The sequence below is a fragment of the Sorex fumeus genome, unplaced genomic scaffold (genome assembly GCF_029834395.1).
Source record: "Sorex fumeus unplaced genomic scaffold, SorFum_2.1 ptg000043l, whole genome shotgun sequence".
NCBI classification, from domain to species: Eukaryota; Metazoa; Chordata; class Mammalia; order Eulipotyphla; family Soricidae; genus Sorex; species Sorex fumeus.
The window spans coordinates 44703460-44730915 of record NW_026606100.1 but is presented as its reverse complement, the minus strand read 5'-3'; the positions used below and the strand labels follow the sequence as shown (position 1 = coordinate 44730915).

At 39.3% G+C, this 27456-nt stretch overlaps 1 protein-coding gene and 1 pseudogene across 1 annotated transcript in view; one reads left to right on the top strand and one right to left on the bottom strand.

Annotated features, from left to right (window-relative positions):
* ATRNL1 (attractin like 1) overlaps positions 1-27456 on the bottom strand; it is a 788116-nt gene that overhangs the window by 248222 nt on the left and 512438 nt on the right. Inside the window, exon 27 of the mRNA XM_056120591.1 lies at positions 21142-21249. Within this exon, the coding sequence (XP_055976566.1) occupies positions 21142-21249 (108 nt within the window). The remainder of the gene's footprint in view (positions 1-21141; positions 21250-27456) is intronic.
* Positions 17827-17983, top strand: LOC130029966 (uncharacterized; annotated as a pseudogene).

The window sequence follows — 27456 nt, the reverse complement described above, 5'->3', positions numbered from 1 at the left end:
TGAATAGTGACACTTCTAGAAAGTAAATGAACAAAATACTCCAGTGCCTTTATGATGTCAAACTTTTTGACTCAGCAATTTTTCCTTTTAGGTCAGGATTAAATATCATAAGTAAAAATTAATTGTAGAATAATTCATTATAATAGTGTTATTTTTAATAAGCTAATTGAAGACAAAATCTAAAAATCATTGTACTGCATAATAACTAACATGGCATTAAAAAAATCAAACCTGGTATTAAAAATTGGTCTTATAGTACAAAAGTAAAAAAAAAATCTGAACGCAAAATCACACATAGAATGACTTTTCATTTCGCCAAAATTTGTATATGCAAAAGAAAATGTTACTGAGAGGAATTAAAGTTTGAGCTGTGAATATTATTAGTAGTGGTATTATGGAAGGTTTTGATTAATTCTGAATTTTTTCCAGTGAGAATTTCTGAGCTATATAATTCACATATAAATGGTAAATGTTAATAAGAAAATTAAAATATCAAATATCACAAGAATCCTTGCTCTATGAGCTACTTAAATCTGTATCTCTGAAACACAAGAAACCCAGGGCAAAGTAATTAAGTCATTCTGGCCAGATTCTGTAAAACTGTCTACAAAGAGGGAAGTTCGGAAACTGGGAGATGAAGGAACCGATGGATGAAGCAAATCACAGAGAACAGGGCTCCTGGGATGCCAGGAGGGAAGCCAGCCAAGCTCTTATCAATGGAAGCGCTCCCTGTGCTCTCCTAGACTGGAACGAGGTACCCGTTCCCTTCTGTGAGAGATTCCTAACATCGCAGACGAGGCTGCACTGGGCCAATCATTTACAGCTGAGCATCTAGGAATAAAGAATCCTTCGTGGTCTTTAAGCACCGCACCTATAAGTAGTTTCACAGGAAATAAGATTCCATGAGATGAATGGGGTCCTAAGATGCATTCTCATTTGAACCATGATCAGCACGTTTTTCAGGGTGGCACGTTTTCAGAGTGCAGACACCAGTCCTGACTCTCTTCTTCCTATGGTCCAGAGTGAGATCTTCAATGGGAGTGGGATCTTCAAGGAGTCTCTGAACCTCACAGGCCGAAGTTATCCCAAAGCTGAGTAGAAATATTAAACCACTTTGCTTGTCAAAGTGTGTGTGTGTGTGTGTGTGTGTGTGTGTGTGTGTGTGTTTTAATTGAACTAAAGCACAAAAGAGACAGTGAGTAGATGTAAATAAACTTTGAAAACAGTATCTCAGGGACCAGTAAGACACGACAGCAGGTAAAGCACATGTTTTACAAATGACTGATCCTGGTTTGATCATAAATTTCCTTAAGCTACATCAAGAGTGATCCCTGAGCACACAGCCAGGAATAAGTCTGTCAACCAAATGTGATCCATCAACCGAAAAAGAAAAAAAAAAGAAGGGAAAACAAAAACATTATCTTAAATATTTCATTCCCCTTCTTCAGAAGGAGCAAATTCAAGTTCTGTAGCTTGGCCTATAAATCCTCATTCTTCAGTTTGGAAATTTCTTCTCTCTGTGTCTCTGTCTCTCTCTCTCTGTCTCTGTCTCTTGTCTGTCTGTCTATCTGTCTGTCTGTCTCGCTCTCTTTGGTTTTGGGATCAATGCTCAGGAGTTACTCCTGAATGTGCACTCAGGAATTCCTCCTGGCATGCAGAGAGGACCATATGGGATGCCGGAGATAAAATCCAGATCAGTTGTGTGCAAGGTAAATAGGCAAATGCCATACAAGCTGTACCACTGTTCCAACCTCATCTCCGTCTCTCTCTCTCCCTCTGCCCCCTTTCTGTCTCTCTCCCCGCCACACTCCCTGGACACCCTCTCTCTCTCTTTCTCCTCCTGTCTCTCTGTTTTCCTCTTGCCCATGCTTGATAAGCATCTAAGTACTATTCTTGTAGAATATGTCCCAGTGATCATCTATAATTTTAAAAGTTGAAATGGGGAAAAGATAATTATAGTAGATTAAAAAGTAACAGCACAATCCAGAATATGTACACAATACTACATGAGCATTTTGGTTCTCTATATCAAATGAATAGAAAGTACATTTTTTGAATAACTTGACAAAAACTTATCCCTCTGTAATATGGATAAGAGGGTTTATATTTGGGATAATATTACATTTTATATTTTTAATTTATTGTCACCTTTGTACTTTTTCTCAGCAAAAAAAAAAAATGTTGTGTGGAGCGATAGCACAGTGGGTAGGGTGTCTGCCTTGCATGCAGCCAACATGGCCGACCTGAGTTCGATTCCTCCGCCCCTCTCGGAGAGCCTGGCAAGCTACCGAGAGTATCTCGCCCGCACGGCAGGGCCTGGCAAGCTCCCCGTGACAATATTCGAAATGCCAAACACAGTAACAGCAAGTCTCACAATTTGGTGTGAGATGTTACTGGTGCCCGCTAGAGCAAATCGATGAACAATGGGAGGACAGGACAGCACAGTGGTAGGGCATTTGCCTTGCGCGCGGCAGGCCAGGCTGAGCTGGGTTTGATTCCTCTACCCCTCTCGAGAGCCTGGCAAGATACCGAGAGTATCTCGCCCGCATGGCAAAGCCTGGCAAGCTACCCGTGATGCATTGGATATGCCAAACACAGTAACAAGTCTCACGATGGAGACATTACTGGGCCCGCTCGAGCAGATCAATGAACAATGGGAGGGCAGTGACAGTGACAGTGAATCACCATGAGATATAGTTACAAGCTTTCGTGTTTGAGTTACAATCACACAATGATCAAACACCCATCCCTCCACCAGTGCGCATTCTCCACCACCAATATCCCCAGTATAGCCCCTATTTCCCACCCTCCCACTGCCTCCAGGTCAGACAATATTCCCCACACTCTCTCTCTCCCTCTATTTCTGGGCATTATGGTTTGCAATACAGATATTGAGAGGCTAATATGTTTGGTCCTTTATCTACTTTCAGCACACATCTCCCATCCCGATTGATTCCTCCAACCCTCATTTTCTTAGTGATCCCTTCTCTAGTCCACCTGCCTTCTTTCCGCTCCGCTCATGAGGCAGGCTTCTAACCATGGAGCAATCTTCCTGGCCTATGAATCTCCTGTCCCTGGGTGTCAGTCTAATGTTATTTTATTTTATACTCCACAAATGAGCACAGTCTTTCAATATCTGTCTCTCTCTTTCTGACTCATTTCACTTATCATGATACTCTCACATTCTTCCACGCAAATGAACACTTTCCTTTCCTCAGTAGATACTTCTCTTGGGACCACCAGAAGACATCTTCTTTCAACTACCCTTTTATGTATTGGCCATACCTGGCAGTGCTCAGCACTTACCCCTGACTTTGTGCTCAGGGATCACTCCTGGCAATGCTTGGGCTATCTGTGGTGCAGAGGCTCGAACCCTGATCAATCTCATGCAAGCCAAGTAAGTGCCTTACCCAATGTACTCTCTCTCTCCAGCCCCCATCAAACTATTCTTAAAAGAATTGTTTTATTTCAGGTTTATAGTACTGTTAATGCAGGGTTTCCTGAATAAAACATTTCAGCACCACACTCCCCACCAGAGGGCTTGCTTCCCTCCACCACTGTCCCAGTGACCCCACCCCTCCACCATCCAGTCCCTGACCTCCCTGTGGAGCTTCCGTGAAGGCCAGTGCTCAGCTTCTGTTGACTTTAGGCACTTGTTATTCCCCTACCGTATTTCTTTCTAGCCTGCAGACGAGGGAGATGATTCTGTTTCTGCCCTTCTCTTTAGTAGTTTTGCCCAGCAACTTAAAAAGCAGAATGATCCTTTGAAAAGCCATCAGAGGTAAGGTATCTGTGTAAGTCTATTCTCTCGAAAGCCTGTAGCTGGTTCTCCTCTTCACTCAGAACTGAGTATCCAAATCTTGACCGTAATCTGCAGAGCTTTCTACCATCTGGTTTTTCCCACTTCCCAGGTTTACTGGCACAGTCTGAACAACCAGGGCTGCCCACATCGGGACCTCCATCCTCTCGATTTCCTTAGCCTGGAACACGTTTTCCACAGGAATCTGCTGCCGGATGAGCTCCTCTGTGTCAATTCAAGACTTTTTCAAATCTCACCTTCTCCAAGAGGTCACCCTGACTAGCCATCCTATGTTGTACAACACACTTCAAAACACAGACACGCACACCCCCTCCCCCGCCTTGCCATCCTTCTCCTGCTGTTTTTCTCCCACAAGGACTGGGTCCTTGGCTGGGTTTCCTGCTGGAACTCAAGTACTGAGAACAGTGTGTGACGCAGAGGCAGCACACTGCAAACACCTGCCGAACTACCACAAATTACATTAGCGCCTGCTGAAAGAAAAATAACAAGCGCATACTACGGGTAATGCAGTTATTACAGAATTAATGCTATTTAAGATAAGTTTAAAGCCAATTAATCCTGTTTCAACATAAATGCACCTTCTGAGAGTCTTTATTACATTTTAATAATGTTTTCAAATGTGTCACTATAAGAAAATAGGATTTATACTAAACAGACCATTTAGAGGGTAATTATTCATAATTATATTTTCACTCAAAAAAGGTTTTACACCTAGGGTTTTACAAAAAGGTCTGGTAAAGATTTGATACTCATTTACTAAAAAATACAATCAAACTGTGTATAAAAATGCTCAGAAACCTCTATTTCTATGGACAGTGGTAAATCGTTGTATACTGGATCTTAACTGTCCCCTAAGCCTGCCCCAGCTACACATAAATGGTGTGTGTGTACACATAAATAGTGTGGCAGACAAAAATAAAATTTACCTTAAAATCAACCTATTTATTATCACACTACAGTATGAGTATTTCTAAAAAATTTACTGGAGGGTTATTGCTAGTTAATTGATGGCTTGCTTTTAATTTTAAATACTGATTTTTAAGAAAAACCCAGGAGGAATTTTCAAATTCTTTATATTTGAGGTTTACACAAAATCCTTAATATGATTTTAGAATAGGCCTAGACTTCAGAATTCACTGCATAAGCAAATCAATAAACTGCATAGTATTAAATTATGTATATTAAAAGAAAGTAATTGAAAAAAATAGCTTCCAGTGATGTATTATACTAGAAAATGAATCTCACATGTATTCATATACGAAATGATACACATATATAACATGTAGGTAACTTTTCATTTAATCATAATTATTATATGATTATGTAATGTGATGTAATATATTATAAATGTAATATGCTTATCAAAGAAAATAATACAGCATACTCTTCTTTAGAAAAGAAAAATATTTTTCTCTTTAGAAAAAATACAATACAAAAAAGTAAAATTCAAATATCCTGATTCTACTTCTTTTCTAAAGTAGCACTGTAGCACTGTCCTCCTGTTGTTCATCGATTTGCTTGAGCGGGCACCAGTAACGTCTCCATTGTGAGACTTGTTACTGTTTTTGGCATATTGAATATGCCACGGGGAGCTTGCCAGGTTCTGCCATGCAGGAGGGATACTCTCAGTAGCTTGCCGGGCTCTCCGAGAGGGATGGAGGAATCGCACCTGGGTCAGCCGCATGCAAGGCAAACACCCTACCTGCTGTGCTATTACTCCAACCCATATATATCATACAGTTCCGTAAACTGGTAGGTAGCTATTAAAGTACTAAGTGTACTTTAAATTTAAAGTATTTAAAATATAATAGAATCCCTTAAGTACTCTAAGAAATGGTAAGATCTATACACGCTATCACTAATGATGAAAACTGGCAATTCAGCGTAAGAAAATCAGTACCAACATCATCTACCTACAAAATTAGAATCTATAAAGCCAGAGGCAGGAAAATTCAGTGTCAATTCATAGGTCAATTTGCAAATAAGCAACATGGTTCTTCTGTTCTAAAGTATGTCAAAGAAATAAGCCTGAAGTGAACTGCTTAAATTTCTTTATCAGGCTTAAGTTTTACAGGTAGAAATAAACAATTCAAGCTCTTTTTAAAAATCTACTGAACAACCACTTTTTTTTTTCTTTTTTTATTAGTGAAACACCATGAGGTACAGTTATAGGCTTACAAATTTTGTGCTTGGGTTTCAGTTATACAATGATCAAGTGCCCATCCCTCCACCAGTGCCCGTCATCCATCACCACGGGTCCCAGCATCCCCCCCACCCGTCATCCCCCCGCTTCCCATTCTGCCTCTGTGGCAGGGTATTCCCCCACAACCACTTTTTTTGATGTAAATTTTTAAGTGCAGGGATTGAAGCACTTGTGTTATATAACCCCGGTTTAATTCTGGATACCACAAGATCCTATGAGCATGGCTGGAAGCAACCCCAGCGCACAGTATTGGGAATAAGTGGCGCCTGAGTACTACTGGGCATAACTTTACCTTTTCCCTTCACCTAAAAAATAAAAAATAAAATAAAGCACTGCACGGTAGCACTGTCCTCCTGTTGTTCATTGATTTACTCGAGCGGGCACCAGTAACGTCTCCATTGTGAGATTTGTTGTTACTGTTTTTGCCATATCAAATACGTCACGAGTAGCTTGCCAGGCTCTGCCATGCAATAAAATAAAAAGGGAATCAAAAACAAAATAAAATAACAAAAACAAAATAAAAAGGGAATCAAAGACAAAAAAAATGTTGTTAATTCCCTTAAAGTCACTTATACCTATAATTATTTCCCAAAATACAGGAAACCTGATGTTAAGTTTAGGGTTATGACCTTGGAGCATGGGGATACTCATTTAACAGAATTAACTCTTGAATAAAGTCAATGTTAAAAGCACTGCATAAACCTAGGATTGCTTTGGGTATTCTGGGTTTTATTGCTAAATATAAATTTCAGTATTTGGTCTATATCTTTCAAAAAATGCTATGGGTATTTTTTTTTTTAAATAACCACATCTGCCAGTTTTTATTTTAGTTTTGGGTTTTGAGGTCACAACCTGGCTACGCTTCAGGCTTATTCCTGCCGCTGTGCTCAGGAATCTCTCCTGATGGTGCTCCAGGGACACATGTGGTGCTGGGATCAAAGCCAGGTTGGCCGCACGTGAGGCAAGCACTTTACCAGCTATACTATCTCTCAGGTCCAGTCATGGGTATTTTTATAAAAATGGCATTAAACCTACATAGTGCTTTGGGTAGGATTGTCATCTTGACAATAATAATTCTTCCAAGAAGCCATGAGCAAGGGATGCGTTTCCATTTCTTGTGCATTCTTTTAGTAGTAATTTATTATTTATTTTCTTTATGTAACTTGTTCACATCTTGTGTTAAGCAGATTCTCACTTGGTTTTGAGGTACTTTTTTTTTTAAGGTGCAATTAAAAAAGTGCACTGGTGGAGGGATGGCTGTTGGAACACTGTATGACTGAAACTTAATCATAAACAACTTTGTAAGGGTCTATTTCACAGTGATTCAATTTAAAAAAATCTCTCTTCAATTTTATTATTTGCATACAGGTATGCTATGACTTTCTGTGTATTAATTTTGCCACTTTGCTATATAAAATTTTAGGGTTTTCTAAATACAGTATCACATCATCTAAAATTAGTGACAGTTTTGATGTAGACAGGTAGACAGGAAAAGCCTCCTTCCAAAGCAATGGCAAAAGGCAGCCCTGCAGAAAATGGGAACTAAGGCCTGATTAGACCCTCACCTATCTATAGCAACAGACCCAGAGAAGCTCCAGCAGGAACAAAAGGCCGGGAAAGGAATTTCAAAGAAGACCATCACCTTTCCCAAGCCCCTGGTAACCTCCTTAGCAACCGGACACCTAGGGACAGGTTGAGAAACCCTATATAGACCACGTTGAACAAAGGAAGGGTGTGCTTATGCTGCCCCAACCCACATACTGCTTGCACCCATGCAGCCGAGCACATGTGCATCTGAGCACATGTGTCACCTGTGTCTCCCTTCTTGAGATGTGTACTTTCGTACTTTCGTGTCTAATGCGAGGATGTGTGTAGGGGCTCTCTCCGCCCTTGGAGATGCCCATGTTCTCTCTTGAGTATGTTACTCTCTCTCACTCTCTCCCCCTCCACATCTTAAAAATCCTCCAAACAAAATCTATTTATTTCACTGCTTGTCTACTCCTGAAATTCCTTCCTGTGAGGTGAGACAAGAACCCAGTAAGCCCGGGTCCAGGATGGCAGAGGTGGTTGGGGAGAAAGTGTGCATCTTTCTCCTCCCCACTTCACAAAAATCACCCGTGGGGCCCAGAGACATTAGATTAACTTCTTATTTTCCAAACTTCATGCACTTAATATTTTTCTTTTGTCTAATTGCTATGGCAAGGGCTTCTAATACTGTACTGAATGGCACTTGTGACAGGGGCCAACCTTGTCTTGTGTCTTAGTGTTGTGTGAATGTTCTTTCATTCGAAGACGCTGAGACAAGGAACACAAAAGAAATTTATGTCATGGAGGCCACAGGTTCTCTCAGACCAGTGACAAAGGTAGAGACCCCCAAAATTTCCTTTTATGATCATGGTACCTCTAAACGGCACAATGCAGTGACATCATCAAGAGAAGTTATAGAAAGAACATTGAGGCAGCAAAACATACATTGTTTCCTTGCATCTGCAGGCCAATAATTTTGGTCTCCAGAAATAAGATATAAAACCAAAACTGAAACTTTTCTTGGGATATAAGCACTTGGATTTGCATATAGAAGACAAGGCTGGGTTGCCACCAGAAATCTATATCCCAAAGACAAACTGGGCTGGCACCTGAAATCTGCATCCCAAAGACTAGGCTGGGCTGGAGCCCAGAATCTCCAAGTCAAAGATCAAGCCTGGCTAGCACCTGAGATCTGCATGTCAAAGATCAGCCAGACTTCTGTGAGAAAAGGAAAACTGTCCCTTTCAATAATATACTGAAATTATTTACTGAAGGCAGTTTGAAGGGGAAAAGACGTTCAGTCTCAACCAAACCCATCAGGACACAAGAGAAATCTCGCCCATTTTCAAGGGTCCCTATGTTTCTGCCCATTGTACGGTACAGTCTACATGGGCTCACCCTGATGGCTCAGTCCAGCCCCAACATCTAGAAACGGAGGGACAAACAGAACGATCCACCTCACATGTGAAATATAAAGATATATAATAAAGCAACAGAATCAGAACAGAAAATTCGTCTTTGGGGAAAGCTTAACCGAGTGTGTGGATGGATGGTTAAGGTAGTAAGATGGTCGGGGGGATGCTGAGACAATGGTGGAGGGGAGCAGACACTGGTGGAGAGAGTGGTACGGTGACATTTTATTTATTCGTTGAAAATCATTTATTTCTGGCATGATGGTTTACAAAAATACTAGGGTTTTGGGCACTAAACATTGATATTAAACATTAATGATATACATTAATGATAAACACTAAACATTGAAAGAATCCATATTAGGGCATCAAATTTTTGTGTGCTTCAGCTAACTTGCAACATTGCTTTCTGTAAAACTGCTTGGCTGCTTTGCACCTGGGGGAGAGGGGACTTGGAAAGTGAACAGGGCATAACTTCTTTCTAAACCAAGTGTGACAGGATTCAGGTGTATTTACTGTTCCTGAAATGTATTGTCTCAGTAAAGCACCCTGCAGACTTGGGTAAAGGATAACTCAGGATGTGGTGGTTGGGGGAAATTGCCCTTTCCTGGAGTGTATTTTCTCACTAAAGCACCCTGCAGACTTGGGTAACTCAAAATGTGGATGGTCAAGGGAGATTACCTAAGGCTTAATGATTCCGGCTATAACCTTGCTTGTGCTGACAGTCGATGTACATAAATGCTGATCTTTGAATCTATAGGCTAAGGAGTGAGGTACTTTTAAATGGATTGGTTAAGAAAGTATATGTTGTTACAAATCTATTGGCTATGAAATGTGCGGGCCTTGCTGTAATGGCCAGTGAAGGTCTATATAAAATCCCCTTTGAAGAAGCTCGGGGCTCTCAGCCACTGCCCACTCTGGGGTATGCTGTGGAGACCCAGCATGCTGGCCTAAATAAACCCCATTTGTACTCCTGCAGGAATTGTGTCTATCTAGTCTCTCCGTGCCTCCCAGGGCTAGGGAACTCCCGATCCCAACACATTAATGATAGGGTTTTGGGCACTAAACATTCCCGCACCACACCCTCCACCAGAGTATCCAATTGATGTCGGTGGACCCCACGGGTGACTTATGTGAAGTGGGGAGGATAAAGACAGCCACTTTCTCCCCACCCGCCTCTGCCACCTGGGACCCAGGGTTACTGGGTTCTTGTCTCGCCTCACTGAAAGGAATTTCAGGAGTAGACAGGCAGTGAAGTAAATGGATTTTATTTGGAGGATTTTTAGGTATGGAGGGAGAGCGAGTGAGAGAGAGTAACGTACTCAAGGGAGAACATGGGCTTCTCCAAGGGTGGAGAGAACCCCTACACACATCCTAGCATTATACACAAAAGCATGAAAGTACACATCTCAAGAGGGGAGATGCGGGCGACACACTTGCTCGGGCACCACACGTGCTCGGCCATGTGGGCGCAAGCAGCACATGGGCTTGGGCAGCATATGTGCACCCTTCCTTTGTTCAAGGTGGTCTTTATAGGGTTTCTCCAGCCTGCCCCCATGTGAGGCTTCTTCCCAGGTAAAAGTCCGTTGCTAAGGAGGTTACTAGGGAGGTCCAAAAAGAGGAACTTCATGGAAAGGAGGCCTATATCCTCAGGGTCTGCGGATGGTCTTATCAGGTCTTTGTTTTCTGCATCCACAAGGTGGGTCGTTCCTAGAATTTTTCTTCCATGAAACTTTGTTTCATTGCAAAGGGCCTTTTCCTATCTACCTGCCTACATCACAATGACCTCCATCATATCCCCAATGTCACCCTTTACCAATTTTCACCTGCCATTGTAAGATTCCTATTGAACACTGGCTTTTCATTTCTGTTGCCTTTTGACATTTATTATTCTTTACAGCATTTCTTTGTATTTTTCATGTATCAGAGATCATTTTGTGTCTGTGCCCTCTCCTCTGACTAACTTTATTCAGCATGATACTCTCTAGGTCTATCCATATAGCGGCAAATTGCTTGATTTCATCTTTTCTGAAGCCAAGTAGCATTCCATTGCATATATGCAACATGGGCTGGAGCGACAGCACAGCAGGTAGGGTGTTTGCCTTGCATGTGCGGTGGACCCGGCCAACCTGAGTTCGATTCCTCTGCCTGTCTCGGAGAGCCTGGCAAGCTACAGAGAGTATCCGCCTGCATGGCAAAGCCTGGAAAGCTACCCATGACGTATTCAATATATTCAATATGACAAACACAGTAACAACAAGTCTCACAATGTTACTGGGCCAGCTCCAGCAAATCGATGAACAACGGAGGACAGTGACAGTGATATGTAACATAGTTTCTTTATCCAGTTGTGTGTGTGTGTGTGTGTGTGTGAGAGAGAGAGAGAGAGAGAGAGAGAGAGAATGACTAATGACCACAAGGTTTACTGAGCTGTTGACTGCTAGTTGTACCTTCGTTTTATTGTTTTTACTGTTGTTGTTATCGCGCTTATTTGGCTTCTGCATTACTTTCCCATCTAATTTGGTGTGATCCTATTGGGCTTTACCTATTATTGAATTTGGAGGTGTTGTTTAACTGCGTATGCTGCTGCATGTTCCACAAACTTCAGGATCTGTAGAACGGGCTGATGGGTTTACATGGTAGTGGCCATGAAATTTGGGTTTGGGGGTGCCCGCCCCCACTCCAAGAAGACCCCAGAGTTTTCAACCTGTAAATCAGTATACCTGAAAATTTTATTGATTTGCTATCTGCAGAAATTAGGAGTGAAGCAGTGAAGTTGGGCCATTGGCATGGGGGCAGCTGTGAGGGTTTCAGCAGGGCAGTGACTTGGTCCGCCACCTCCCAAGGGTGCCCCAGAGTTTTCAGCTGGAAGATCTGTATACACGACAATTTTATCTGCTTGCATCTCTCCTGAGATTAGTCGTGAATCTGGATCAATGAGGCTACATGACAGCTGCTGTGGAATAGCTAGTTCTCTATTCCAGAACTCTTGGGTTATTTCTAGATTTCAGCTATTGTGAATACTGCTGCTTAGAACACAAGAGTGCAGATGTTGTTTCTAAACAGAGTTGGGTACTTGGGGGTGATGCCCAGAAACGGAATTGATGGGACATACAGAAACTCTCATTTCTCTATTTTTTGAGGAGTGTATATATTGTTTTCCAAAAAGGTTGGATCAGATGACATTCCCACTATCAGTTAATGAGGGTCCCTTCCCCCCTATATTCACACCAACACTAGTTGTTTCTATTATTTGTGATGTGTTCTAGTTTCACTGTGGTGGGATGATATTTAATTATTATGATTTGCTTTTTCTTGAGGAAAATTGCAGAGTACAGGGATTAAGGTGCCTATCTTGCACACTGCCAATCTGGTTGAACCCCTTAACATATATGGTCCCCTGAGCACCTCCAGGTCTGGCCCAAAGACTTCAAAACAGTTCTTTATAATATTTTGACCATCTGCATTTCTTCTTTGAGAAAGTTTCTGTTCATCTGTTCCCCCCATATTTTGATGGGTTTGTTGTTATTTTCTCATGTAAGTTTCTACCAGTGCTTTATATATTCACAGGCCTGTTTTCAGAAACTGATACATGTCAAGGGATCCAGGAGAACCAAATGATCTTTTAAAAGAAAAAAAATGAAGCTTGAGAAAGAACTCCTTTTTTCCCAATTGTAGATCTTCCTAAATGCAAGACTAATCTGGATAATTTGGTCCTGTTATGTGACAGGCCTCTCAATGAAATGGAACAGAACTGAAGGCCTATAATAAATCCTCACATTTATAGCGAATGTACTTGAAACAAGTGTTCCCAGACCATTCAATAGGAAGAAAGCCTTTGATAAGGAAGAACCCCCATCTTACCGAGTTGTTTTATTTTTTTTAGCTATACTAGTGGAAAATGAAATAAAGTTCCCATATAGAAACTTATGCATCTGTTTACAGTTGCATTTTACAAAATATCCAGAGAGCAGAAACAACCAGATATCATTCATCTGTGAATATACCAACAAAATGTGTCATATACATACAATCAAATATGACTTGGAAAATAAGTGACCGAGTGAACTTTGAAAATATTATACTAGAGGAAAGAAATTAATTCCAAAGACCACAGTTTCATTTATACAATTTCATTTATATCAAATGGAATCAAATTATAAACTACCAAAATCCATAAAGACAAAAAGTAGATTAGTTCGCCTTGGGTCAAGAAAATGGATGGGGGAAGAGCTGAGGGGAAGATGGGGAGGAGGGCCTGAGTTCCCCTGGGGAATGATAAAAACATCGTCAAGTTGATTTTGGTTACACAACTCTGTACATATGAAAAAACCATCACATTTTCTATTTAAATGAAGTGAATGATATGTCATAAATTACAATTTAAGGAAGCTTATTTCCAAAAAATCCAACAATATTACAATAATGTAGACCTTGATTCTCAGATTAAAAGAGAGTAATGCAGGTAAATATTTGCCTTTGATGATTCACTAAAGCAAGCGGTACAAAAAGTAATAGGAGCATACACTACTGCTTATACAGCAGAGTAAAAATATTCATAAAAATAAGAAAAACACCACTATTAGCATAATTGCCCTATGGAGCAGAAATTACTTGAATATACAGTCCTGCAGCCAGCCGCCAAACAACAAACAAAAATTAGTCACTTGCTCCTTTTCTTGAGTTCAAACACAGAGATAACGTAAGCAATAGAAAGGTTGATGACTCAGGCTATACCCAGAAACTCACACAGAGTCTCAAAGAAACAGAAAGATGGTGGTCAGGTCTCTTAGAGAGAGCAATAAGAAAGAGAAGTACAGTCAAATGCACTAATGCAAGAGGTCTTAGATGAAAACTTGCTTGCTATGGGCAGGACAGCAGCAGAACCTGAGCGGTTGTTGGCCCATATCTGCTAACTGATGTAAAAGAGCTCGAAATTCAAGTCTGGTGAGGAATTTCTTGGCCATCCAGGAAGGAGAACAGATGACTGCTCAGAATTCAGCTGCTGTCCCTGCAAGGACACAGAACCAGGCTGATAAGAACAATGTTTAAGAGAGAGGCACCAGAAAACTCATGGTGGGCAAATGAAAAACAGTGACTAAGCCCTGATTACATACCATGGGCAATTCTCCAATTCCAACCAGGAACTTATCTGTTAAGAGTACAGCCTAGAGCCAAGGTCTGAACCCTCGGAGTGAATATTAGGAACTTAAACAAGGTATGTGTACAGAGAAAATAAGAAGAGATAATGCTGAATATAATCATTAAAGAAGCAGAAAAAATGAAATTATACATCCACAAAGGTCAAATGCAATGGACGACATAAAATAATATATGCTTTAATAAATGGCTGCATAAAGATGAGGAGATATTACAAATATGAAGCAAGTACAAATGTTTATGAAGTAAAACCAGCAGCAAGTATTAACAGCAAGTATTAAAATATGCAATTACTGAAGTCAACAAATGACTGAAGAGCAGAAAAAAAGATACCCTTTAAAAATTACCAACAGTGGACTACAGTGATAGCACAGCGGGTAGGGCATTTGCCATGCACGTGGCCACCCCGGGTTCGATTCCCAGCATCTTATATGGTCCGCTGAGCACCGCCAAGGGTAATTCCTGAGTGCATATGCCAGGAGTAACCCCTGTGCATTGCCAGTTGTGACCCAAAAAGAAAAAAATATTACCAACAGAGAAGCATTGGTAGGAGTCTTCCTCAAGACAGTATTTGACAGCTACTATGGCCCTATCGGATCACTCTGGATGGTGAAAAACTCAAAGCATTCCCTCTGATATCAGGCACAAGGCAAAGATGTCTAAAGATTCTACTTTTATTCAATTTAGTATTAGAAGTTATAACAATAGCAATCCAGCAAGAAAACTAGATCAAAGGAATCCAAACTGGGAAAGGAGAAGCCAAATTTTCAATATTTTCAGATGACACAATAATATACTTAGAACTCTACAGAGTCTATTAAAAAGTGCCTAGAAACAACCAACACCATAAAGTCGCTAGCTACAAAGTCAACACACAAAAATTGGATGCATTTCTATAGAAAAATAATAAACCAGATCAGAGTCCAATACAGGACCAGAGTGACAGTATAGCAGGGAGGGTTTTTGTCTTCTAAACTGTAGATCTGGGTGAAATCCCCAACACTACATATGCTCTCCTGAGTCCTGTCAGTAGTGATTACTAAGTTCAGAGCTAGGAGTAAGCCCTGTGCACTTCTGGATGTGGCCCTCCAAAACAGACAAATGAGTAGATAAACAGAAGACCTACTTAAAACAAAAACCAAAGAGTCCCATTCCACTCGAAAGAGTGCCAAGTACCTAGGAATCAAATGAATAAAATATGTCAGAGACCAACACCATGAAAAATATAATTCACTTATTAAAGAGAAAGAAAGAGACCATAAAAATGGAAAAATATTCCACATTTATGAACTGGATCAATTGTCAAAATGATCATCCTGCCTAACTTATATAAATACAATGCAATCTCTTTTCAAATTCCTATGACATTCTTCAAGTACCTAGAATGATCAGTAATAAATTTTATATGGAAATAAAAAACACCCCAAATTGTCAGAGCTGTACTGTCACTGTCACTGTCCTCCCATTGTTCATCGATTTGCTTGAACAGGCCCAGTAACGTCTCCATTGTGAGACTTGTTACTGTGTTTGGCATAACGAATATGTCATGGGTAGCTTGCCAGTCTTTGCCGAGAAATAAAAAAGATGGGAGGCATATCATTACCTAACCTGACTATAGTAAAAAGATACAGTAATCAAAATAGCAGGGCTGGAGAGACAGTATAGCAGGAAAGGCACACACTTGTATGGAGCCAGCCTGTTTCAATCTTCGGCATTCCATATGGCTCTCCAAGCACCAGCAGGAGTAATTCCTGAGTGCAGAGCTAGGAGTAACCACTGAGCTTTTACTAGTTATGACCAAAACCCAAAACACCCCCCCCCCCAAAAAAAAACCCTAAGAGGAAAAACAAAGCACAATTTAGCATAGTATTGGAATAAGGATTGACTGACTTACCCATGGAATGGAATCGAGTACCCAAAGACAAATTCCCAGATATATGATCAACTAATATTCAATAAAAATGTTTGATACAAGAAATTGAGCAAAAGTAGCCACTTCAACAAATGATATTGAGAAAACTGGATAATCATATGTAAAAAAAAATGAAGCTTAATCCATATCTCACACCTTACACAAAATTCCAAATGAATCAGAGACCTTGAGAGCAGACCAGAATCCATAAAACATATTGAGGAAAGTGTTCCAAGATTTGGACTTCAAAGGTGTTTTCAAGGATATGATTCTACTGGCATAAACCACAGAAATAGAATGAAACAAATGGAATTGCATCAAATTAAAAAGCTTTCTTTTGCCTGTCAAAGAAACTCAGATAACAACTAAAACATACCTAACTGAATGGGAGAGAAAATTCACACTCCATGCATCAAATAAAGGATTAATATCCAAGACATACAAAGTACTCACAAAGTATGCACAGAGCCCAAAACACTGCAAGCAGGAGACCCAAATTACAATTTTGACTAGATTTTTTTAAAATGTGCCTGCTAAGGACAGTAGATAACATGGACCAGGAAGACTGCTCCATAGCTGGAAGCCTGCCTCATGAGCAAAGGGGAGAAGGCAGCTGGAATAGAGAAGGGATCACTAAGAAAAAGGTGGCTGGAGGAATCAGTAGGGATGGGAGATGTGTGCAGAAAGTAGATGAAGGACCAAACATGATAACCTCTCAGGGTCTGTATTGCAAATCATAATGCCCAAAAGTAGAGAGAGAGAGTATGGGGAGGGTGGGAAAGGGGGGTATACCGGGGATATTGGTGGTGGGGAATGTGCACTGGTGGAGGGATGGGTGTTTGATCATTGTGTGATTGTAACCCAAACAAAAAAGCTTGTAACTATCTCACAATGATTCAATAAAATTAAAAAAATGAATAATTAAAAAAAAACGTGCCTGCTAAGTATGCAGGCTGGGAAGTGGGAGAGAACCTGGAAGACTGACAGAAGGTCAGTCACACTGATGATGGGATTGGTGTCAGGGCATTGTATGCCTGAAGCCAAATCATAAACAACTCTGTTAATAAATGTTTTTAAAATTCTGTCACTATCACTATTCTGTCACTGTTCTTCTATTGTTCATCAATTTGCTAGAGTGGGCCCAGTAATGTCTCCATTTTGAGACTTGTTGTTACTGTGTTTGGCATATCGAATATGTCACATGTAGCTTGCCAGGCTTTGCCGTGTGGGCGAGATACTCTCGGTAGCTTGCTGGGCTCTCTGAGAGGGGTGGAGGAATTGAACCCAGGTCGGCTGTGTGCAAGGTAAATGTTTTACCTACTGTGCTATATTGAAATAACAATATAATAGTCTGAAAGGCTTTAGGAAGAGTTGTTTTTTAAAAAGGGAAACAATTACAAAAAAAGTTAAATGGAGATGAGGGCCGAAGAGAGAGTACAGTGGTTAAGGCACTTATCTTGAACATGGCTAACAGTGGTTTGATCCCTTGCACAGCAGATGATCTCTTGAGTACTGCCAGGAATGAGTCATGACCACAGAGCTAGGCGTAAGCCCTGAGTACCACTGTGTATAGTTCCAATTGCATCATCACCATCCCTAGTTCCCCAACATCCACCAATAAAAAGTATATTATAAAAATCAAAAGTATATAACAAAAGTATATAACAAGAATTTCAGAGTATAAAATTTTTAAACAAACAGCAACCAAAGATTAGGCAGAATTATGCAGCTATAGGCTCACAGATTTATAAGTCCCAAACACTTTATACATAAAGTCCCAAACAGAATAATAGGCTGCCTGGTGCTTACCACAAGCTGTGTTCTTTACCTATTGTACAGAAGGAGAAGCACAGTAAACCCACCCCATATATACTTCAGCCCAGGCAAAAGGCACATATGAGATGGGTTTACTATATGAATCAAGCAGTATTATAAATGTGGGGCTAAATAACTGAAACTCCTAGAGATAAAATTTCCTGAGAGAAAATTCTGAATGATTATAAATAGAAAGACAAAAGCACATTTACAGAGAACAAAGAACCTATATGACATCAGCACTGAGATAATGGAGGGTTATCTTAAAAGTTTCGATGAGAACTTGGGAGGTGAATTCTACATCTAATTAAACTGTTATTTACATGCTTGGATAAAATAAATTTATTTGGGAGGGATTTAAGGACTCAGAGAATATGCCACATTTTGCAAATCATCCCCTGGAGGATTGATTCTAGTGAAAACCGAGAGAAATGCATGAGCAAGCAAGTAGATATAAAAAGCAAAGAAGAGGAAAGAGAGTCCATTGTTATTTAAATATGTCACAGTAAGGAACAAAGAACATCCATAATATCCGGATCAAAAATCCAGGCACTATGAACCTAGGGTGGGAGAAACAGCAGGAGTTGAGTGTATGCTGAAGTATTCATTTTGTTTGAGATGGGCAGAGCAGGAAAATGTATTCATAAGCTTTAGACAATGATAGGGAACAATAACCAACACCATAAATCTTGATAAGGGGTAAGCATCAAAAACACAGAATATGTAATATTCAGTTAGCAGAGGAAAATCAATTTCTCTAAGAAATCTTGGGGAAAGAACCTGAAAGAAACAAAGCTAGAAACAATAACAACAGCAGCGCCCCATCCACCGTGGAGTAGCTGAAAAGGCTCAGTAAAAGAATCATCATGGTCAATGCAGAGATGTAGGAGCAGACTCACAGAGAGACGGGGGAAAAAAATGAAACACTAACAGTCTATTCTCTAACATTTAGGGGCAAAACAAAAGAAAATTAGAAAAATTAAAAGGGTTATGAACAAATGGAAAGAAACAGAAGACTGAGGTAGAAATTATTTAGCTCAATGAAATCACATTTAAGAAAGATATCACATGGGGTTGGAGTGATAGCACAGCGGGTAGGGTGTTTGCCTTGCATGTGGCCAATTCGGGTACGATTCCCAGCATCCCATATAGTCCCCTGAGCATTGCCAGGAGTAATTCCTGAGTGCAGAGCCAGGAACAACCCCTATGCATTGCTGGGTGTGACTCAAAAAGCAGAAAAAAAGAAAAAAAAAGATGTCACAATAAAGGGAGATAATAAAGTTTCAAAAACATACAACAAATAAAATGATTATGAATATACATATGAATACATATGTATATAAAATATACATATTAATACATATGTATATTTTTCTAGTGAAAACTTAGAAATACATATTTATATATAAACATATATAATTTATAAGCATATCAAACATATCTATAAGCACTATCAAAGAGCGACTGACATTCCACTTTGACACAGAAGGACCTTGATTACATTTGCTTCTGAGATTTCTGAGTTTTCCAGTAATTGATTATTTGGCCAAATAGTAATATTTTTAAATCCTTTAAAAAAGAAGTTAGGCTCAAGTATCCCAGATTTTCTATTTGGTAAAGTTTTTACTCTACAGTTTGAAATGAAGGGACAAAAATGAAATTAGAATTCTTACTTTTAATACCCATCTACTTAGTCCATTTCTTTGATACCAAGTAATGCAAGATTTACAAATACATGTCCAAAGGTCTAAGCTTCCATGGCAACTTGTAGTGCAGAGAAGTCAAAAATCAAGGAGATAAATGCATTAAAAAAAATTCAAAGGGAACAATCGTCTGAAAAGTGGTCCTTTGCTATAGACCAAACATGATGGCCACTTAATACCTCTATTGCAAACCATAACACCCAAAAGGAGAGAGAGAGCAAAAGGGAATGCCTGCCACAGAGGCAGAGTGGGGGGGGCGGTATGGGGTGGGGATGGTTAGAGGGATGCTGGGACCATTGGTGGTGGAAAATGGGCACTGGTAGAGGAATGGGTCCTCGACCATTGTATGACTGAAATACAAGCACAGAAGTTTGTAAGTCTGTAATTGTACCTCATGGTGATTCACTAATAATAAAAAAGTATAGTTTTCTAAAATATTAAAAGGAAAAAAAGGAAAAGTGGTCCTCTGGACCTATTGGTTCAGTGAGGCACATACACTTATCGAGGTGTGAAGCTGTACTCCCCAAATCTTTTGCTATTGTAAACCAATTTGTTTAAAAAGAAGTAAAATAATTAACAAAATTGGCCCTTTCTATAGCACCCATGCTGCATAATTTAGTTTATTTTCTCTAGAATAAGCAAAAGTATCCTTAAAGAATCAATTCTATTTGTACCTAGGTTTTAGGTGGAGTGTCCTTTTCTATCCCTTGATTTCCTTAAAAAAGAATCAAAAACCAAAAATAACACGTCAAATTCATCAACAAGGGCATGTTTTAAAAGAAAAAGATACAATATTTCATCTTTACCTTTACAATATTCCTTAATCTTTCAACATGCGAAACACAAATAAAAACCACAAGCAGCATCCAATTAAGTCACTATCCCTCAAAGAGCTGTGACAGTCATTATCACAATCTGGGGCTTTTTCCTCCTTGGGATTTTTACTTTCAAAAACCATTTCATGCATTATATCAAGATTTTAATACCACATTGCACTGCACATTATGATTTCTGTTTTACCATTCGGTTTCCACATTTGCAATAAAAAGAACTGTGTAACACAGCCATTAACCACAAATAAAAATAGTCACTATAGTCTATGTGTCTCAACATTCAAAAATGAAACTACCTAATTAAAATGCAACACATCTCCACACACACACACACACACACACACACACACACACACACACACACACACACCCCTTTTATAGTCAACATTGTTAATAAAGATAGATGTGGATCATTAACTAAGGGACATTAGGTACTCCACGGACTAAATATAGGCGCTTGTTTCTTTCACCACATCTCTACCTTAAATTCCTTCAGCAGCTATCTGTCAGGAAAAGGCTACCAGGTGAGCCTTTCTGTCACTCTTACCTAAGCTAATAGATTCTCCAGTGGCTTTTGTCACAGCTCATGTCATACTATTAAGACGACAGTGCCTTGAAAATGGCATAACATATGTAGCTGCATCTTGTCAACTCTTGATAATCAGGCTCTATCTGGCTTCACAAGCAGGTGCAGATTAAAGAAGCAAAATAAATGGGCAAATCACCGTGGTCCCCTTTCAGCACCACGGTTCCTACCTCTAGTGGCCCTCGCAGAAAGTCTGTTTGTTCAGCTCCTACTTCCAGTGCGACATCAACAGAAGCAAAGGGACGGCTGGCCATCTGCTGTCGTTCTCGAAGCAGTTGCTGGAGGGGGTTAAAAACGAAAAAGACAGATTAAACTCATAATCTCTGGCTCCAAGTTTCGAACAAATGACATGCACATATTTTAGGAATCATTTAATGCACACCTCCAAATCTGACCACTAAAAGGGAAGTTAGTTTTGCCCCGAGATCCGAGCTATCTTTCCATGGAGATTTATTTACAGGCATGTTGCCACCAAACAACTTTCCCCAGACCTCCATCCCTCAGGCCTAATACAGGGTGCTGGAAAGCACTTTGAGAACATTAAGTTACATTAGGTGCAACTTAAGGAAAAGCGCTCTGATGTCCATGGCTATGCCAAGTTTTACCACTCAAACGCCTCATGTGTTCTCTCAGCTGAAGGCAAATAACAGCAAACATGTTTAAGAAAAGATAATGAAAAGTTGTCCAAATGCATTAAAAGAGACTAAAGCGAACACAGCTACCTGCCAAGACTAAGTTCTGGAAGTTGTCAAGATCCCCTTTTAATTGCTATGGAAATCGCGATTGGCAGTGTTTACAACTTCATTCGAAGCTTCTGTGTTCATTATTTAAAATGAAATAGAACAAGCAGGCTGCAGAAGCCTTGTGCCAGGGCTTCCAAAGTATCTCCAGATAGATGTTTCTTTTTCCTTATCATTACTCTGGGCTTTGCCCAAGTTAAACCAATAAAGCAGGCAGTCACATCCAACTACTAAGCTAATTTATATTTCTGTCTCTCCTAATAATTATAATATTCATTAACTCATGATAAGAAAAAATTGATGACCAGCACTAGATATTGCAAATCTTGCCCTTCACATTCTATACAGCTAATAAAATCGTTATTAAATATTAAAAGTGGATGAGCAATGCAATTAAATACTCTTTCAAATAGAAGAAAAGCATATCATTGAAAAAAGGCAAATCCTTGAACACAATGAATGGCTTCATTATTCAGAGAGATTCCTAAGATTAACCAGCACTAACTTAAAATGTTAACAACTGGTCTTTGAATGTAAATGTGTGTAGCACTGTAATGCATCATTCATAAATTCCTTTTTCTTGGGTAAAGGAACACCAGCCAGTACCTGATGGCAGTTTATTATTTAACAGTTCTATTCTGACAATGTGACACCGCAGTAAAAGTACTCATGAAATGATATTCTCAAATATAGATTAAAGCCTTACTGGGTTATTAGGAGAACATTCATGGCTGGCAGAGGGTAGTTTAAACCTCTGGAGTCAAGCTCCAGCACCACATGTCACCTCCAGGGTCTCTGGGTGCGGCCCTGGGAAACATTAGCAACAATGGACCCCAGCAGCCATTGTTGAGGCTGAATGTTGAACCATCGGGCTCAGTTCTGCATAGCTGGACCAAGTGTCCTGGGAGCAGCACTGGGGGACCCATGTGAACTGCATGGGCGGATGCACCCCACAAAGGAAAAGAATACTCAAGAGTCCACATGGGATATAAACAATACTATTTCTGAATAATGATTTAAGTCAAATTATGTGAATTGAAGTAATGTGTACATATTATTAAACATATTCAAAGTAAAAAAATGGAATAGACCTAAACCACCATTATTATCATTAAGATGAACTCAAAGTTATATTCAGAAAAATACAACCATTGGCATATATTGTTTATTCCCCAATTGGAGAAGGAAGAGTGACCTGGTCAAATGATCTGAATATTCTATTGATGCAAAATGCAAGCATAATGTTATTTGATATGAACTGCCTCACCTCCAGTGAAGCACAAATAGCTTTGAGAAAACTGCAAATTCTACTCAGATTTGAACACTATTTTCTGACAGTTATAGAATTCCTTTCGCGCTAATTTTTCCCAGCCTCCAAATGGAATAAAATATAATTAAATGATTCTTAAACACAGTGAACAGATTTTGTTGCTTTATCTTACCTTTCTCCTATATATAAAGTTAAAGATCTATTAAATTTATTTAATGCATCCTCAAGATCATAATTTTTTTCTGTAATGTCAATACGTAATATTCAAAATTCACTACCATTTACAAATTATAGAGCCCCATGAAATATAATAATTTATCACTGCCATCTCAACACCTGTTAAGAAAATTCAGTGACAGATTTTTGTTTTAAAATGTATTAAAAGAATACAAATTTTAAAAAATACGAGAATTTATTAAAAGAATACGAAGATTCTAGTTATCCTAAAGATGACAATATTGTTCATTACTAAATTCTTTGAATAAAATACAGGTATTTATTTATCCAAAGAATATGAAACATGAATTTGAAAGGATATATATATATATGCACCCCTAGATGATCACAGCATTACGAACAAAAGGCAAACATGGACTCAACCCAAAGTTAAATAGATGAATGGATGAAGAGTTGTACACACACGCAATGGAATGCTGATCAACAACGATAAATAATATTGCCTTCTACATCAACATAGATGGAATATGAGATAAAAGTACTAAGTGATAGGTCAGAAAGGAAAAAAGCTTATCAGATGAGTTCACTCATATATGGCAAATGAATAATCAAGACCTACTGACTTTCAAAACATAACGAAAATAACTCTGACTGAGAAAAGTATGGTGGTTATCAGAGGGAAGGAGGGTACGTGAGGGAGGGGAGGAGTGGGTGGAAAGGAGAATCTGATAGTTAATGATGCTGGACCTTTGATGGTGGTGAGTGAAGAAGATACACACTGTACTGTGTGAAGCAGTCCCCCTCAATATTGCAACCCACTAGAAAAGAAATAAAAAATAATTAATTTTCTCATCTTTGAGTTTCCATCAACTTTAAGAATTGAAGACTGACTCTAGAACTCTTTAAAATATTAAGGGAAAAAATGTTTCTAGCCGGAGCCTTAACCTGGTAATTTTGTAAAATAAGACATGGGAAAAATAAAAATTAATGTGCAAGATAAATGATACAAATGGGGAATTATCCAAATGAATTTCCCCTGGAACATACTGAGCAGAAGTTCAAGGACTCTGGCTGACATACTGTTTCTGATTTCTGGAAATGAATGCAAATGTTCTTACTGTGAAATTCAGCAAGGGCAAATCCCTTATTCCTGAAACCCTCTTGCACTGATGCAATGGCCCTAAAATAATAAAACAGAATAAAATGCTACTCCATATTCTCTGCTACTCAGTCTGGTTCTTAGTCACTTTCTTAGGAACTGCTCTCACTCTTGCCAATAATGTCATACGCTTTTACAGCCCCAAATTTGGCCCATTCATGTCAGAACAAAAGAAGACATAACTAGTAAGCTTATAATTTAAAATTGGTACAATTTCAGTATAAAAAAATATCAATATAGCTGTAGCACTATCCTCCCATTGTTCATCGATTTGCTCGAGCGGGCCCAGTAACGTTTCCATTGTGAGACTTGTTACTGTGTTTGGCATATCGAATACATCACGGGTAGCTTGCCAGCCTCTGCCGTGCAGGCAAGATACTCTCGGTAGCTTGCTGGACTCTCGGAGAGGGGCGGAGGAATCAAACCTGGCTTGGCCAGGCTGGCAGCTCAAGGCAAACGACCTACCGCTGTGCTATCGCTCCTGAAATTAGAAGATCTTGTGCTTAAGCATCAGTCTTTCATTTTCTTAGTTGGTTGAGTTTCACTGAATAATTTAACCTTCTCTATGCCTCAGTTTTTCCCAACTTCAAGCTAGAGATGTTATTAAGTATAGTACAATTCCGGTTTTTGAGCCTGACCTCATCACTTCCTATTAGATTGTAATCAAATTGTTCAGACCTTTTGGAGGCTTGTTTTTTATATTCTCTGTAAATTGGGACTAATAATAATATCATAAGTTTGGGACCAAAATGATAATGCACTTGGACTGCTCAGTACAGAGGCTGGCACGCTGTCAGCACTCAATAACTGTTCATTGGCACCATTATCATGTTAAATTTCAAGCGCTAATTCTGTCTTTGAAGACACTAATTACCACAGGTCCATTTCCTTCAGCGCTAGTGACACATTTGCTCTACTAGTCTCCCTTTTAACAAATGTTGCAAATTTATGAGACAGTTGGAAAATGTCATGATTGTGGTGAAATGAATTGAGATTTGGAACTGTTCTCTGCCATTTGTGACTCAGAAAGATGAAAACACAACCTGAAAATTGGGAGAAAATACAGAGAACTTTCGCAAGGACCTCCAAAAATAACGTATTTTTGTGAATGTGACTTCTATGTAAAATGGATTTTAACAATTTGTACATCCATAAGAAGCCATATAACAGATGATCTGTTTTATAACTAACCCGCTACTGCCAATTATTTGGCAGAAAGAGAAAGCCAAGAGAACAAACTGATCATAATACAATAGATTAGAACCATGCAGCCATAAACAGTGCTGTGAGAAAATTAAAAAATTAAAGAGAGGCCTTGAATATCACATTTGTTGTCAATAATTATTTCCCAATTCCAGATCTCTTACAAACCATGAAATTAAAAATAATAAATAAAGCCCATGCTTAAGGATGGCAAGCAAGAATAATCATTGATTCTATCAAGTATACATATGAAAATCCTTCCATTCATATTACACTAATTGAACAATTGTATCATTATCTGAAGTTCATACTATCTGCCTCTAATTCCAAAAGTATACAACCTTAATAGATTTCAGAATAATAAACCTGAAAAATACACAGACACAAAATCACACAGCAATGAATTCTGTTCTCAATTGTCTTCATCGTTCCTTCTTCCTAAATTTTGATTCTATCTATCCCTCTCCTGTCTGCATTGTAGCACTATCCTCCCATTGTTCATCAATTTGCTCGAGCAGGCACCAGTAATGTCTCCATTGTGAGACTTGTTGTTACTGTTTTTGGCGTATCGAATATGCCACAGGGAGCTTAACAGGCTCTGCCGTTCAGGCGGGATACTCTTGGTAGCTTGTTGGGCTCTCCAAGAGGGGCGGAGGAATCAAACCTGGGTTGGTCACATGCAAGGCAAAAGCCCTACCTGCTGTGCTATCACTCCAGCCATCAAAAATAATTTTATCGGGTAGGGCGTTTGCCTTGCACGCAGCTGACCTAGGTTCAATTCCCAGCATCCCATATGGTCCCCCGAGCACTGCCGAGAGTAATTCCTGAGTGCATGAACCAGGTGTAATTCCTGTGCATCGCCGGGTGTGACCCATAAAGCAAATAAATAAATAAATAATTTTATCCTACCCCAAGATGGAGTGATTATCTCTTTTATAAATAAGTTATATCAGTATTCCACTATGCTACCTTCATGCTAAAACCTTTTTTAGGTAAATAACAGTTTTCACTACTTTTCTGATTCCCCATAGCACTTTGGAGTCAACAGTATTTGATGGATAAACAGTGAATGAGTGAATTAAAGTATTAACATCTATCTCTGATGAGTGAGACAAATTATGATGGAACTGTTTTAATTATGAATAGCACTATCTTTCCGTTGTTCATCGATTTGCTCGAGTGGGCCCAGTAACATTTCCATTGTGAGACTTGTTGTTACTGTGTTTGGCATATCAAATACATCAGGGGTAGCTTGCCAGGCTTAATTATGAATAAGTCTTAAAAACTATTATATTTCCTTGACATTGCAGAACTTATGTCTTATCTTCTAAAGTAAGTGGTGGACACACCTGAAAATATAAAAATGCTAATTCATGGGTCTGGAGCGATAGTACAGCGGGTTGGGCATTTGCTTTGCACACAGCTGACCTGAGTTCTATTCCCAGCATCCCATATGGACCCCTGAGCACCACCGGGATTGATTCCTGAGTGCAGGGTCAGGAGTAACTCCTGAGCACTGCTGGGTGTGACCCCTCCAAAAAAAGCTAATTCATATATATGTGTGTGTGTGTGTATGTATATATAACATATATATTCTTATGTCAACTTCAGCATTCTTCACAATAATTAACATATGAAAACAACCCAAATGTGCACTAGATGAGCAAATTAGGACATTATATATAATGTATATATACATACATTTGCTCGAGTGGGCCCAGTAACATCTCCATTGGAGACTTTGTTGTTACTGTGTTTGGCATATCGAAATAGTACTCAGCTGTTACTCAACTATTTAAAATAAATAGGAGTTAGCCATCTGTAAAATGATAGATGTGTCTTTTAAGGTATTATATTAACTGAAATAAATAAAACTCAGAGACAAGTCATCTGATTACACTTATGTATAAGAAACAACCAATAAAACCAAACAAAG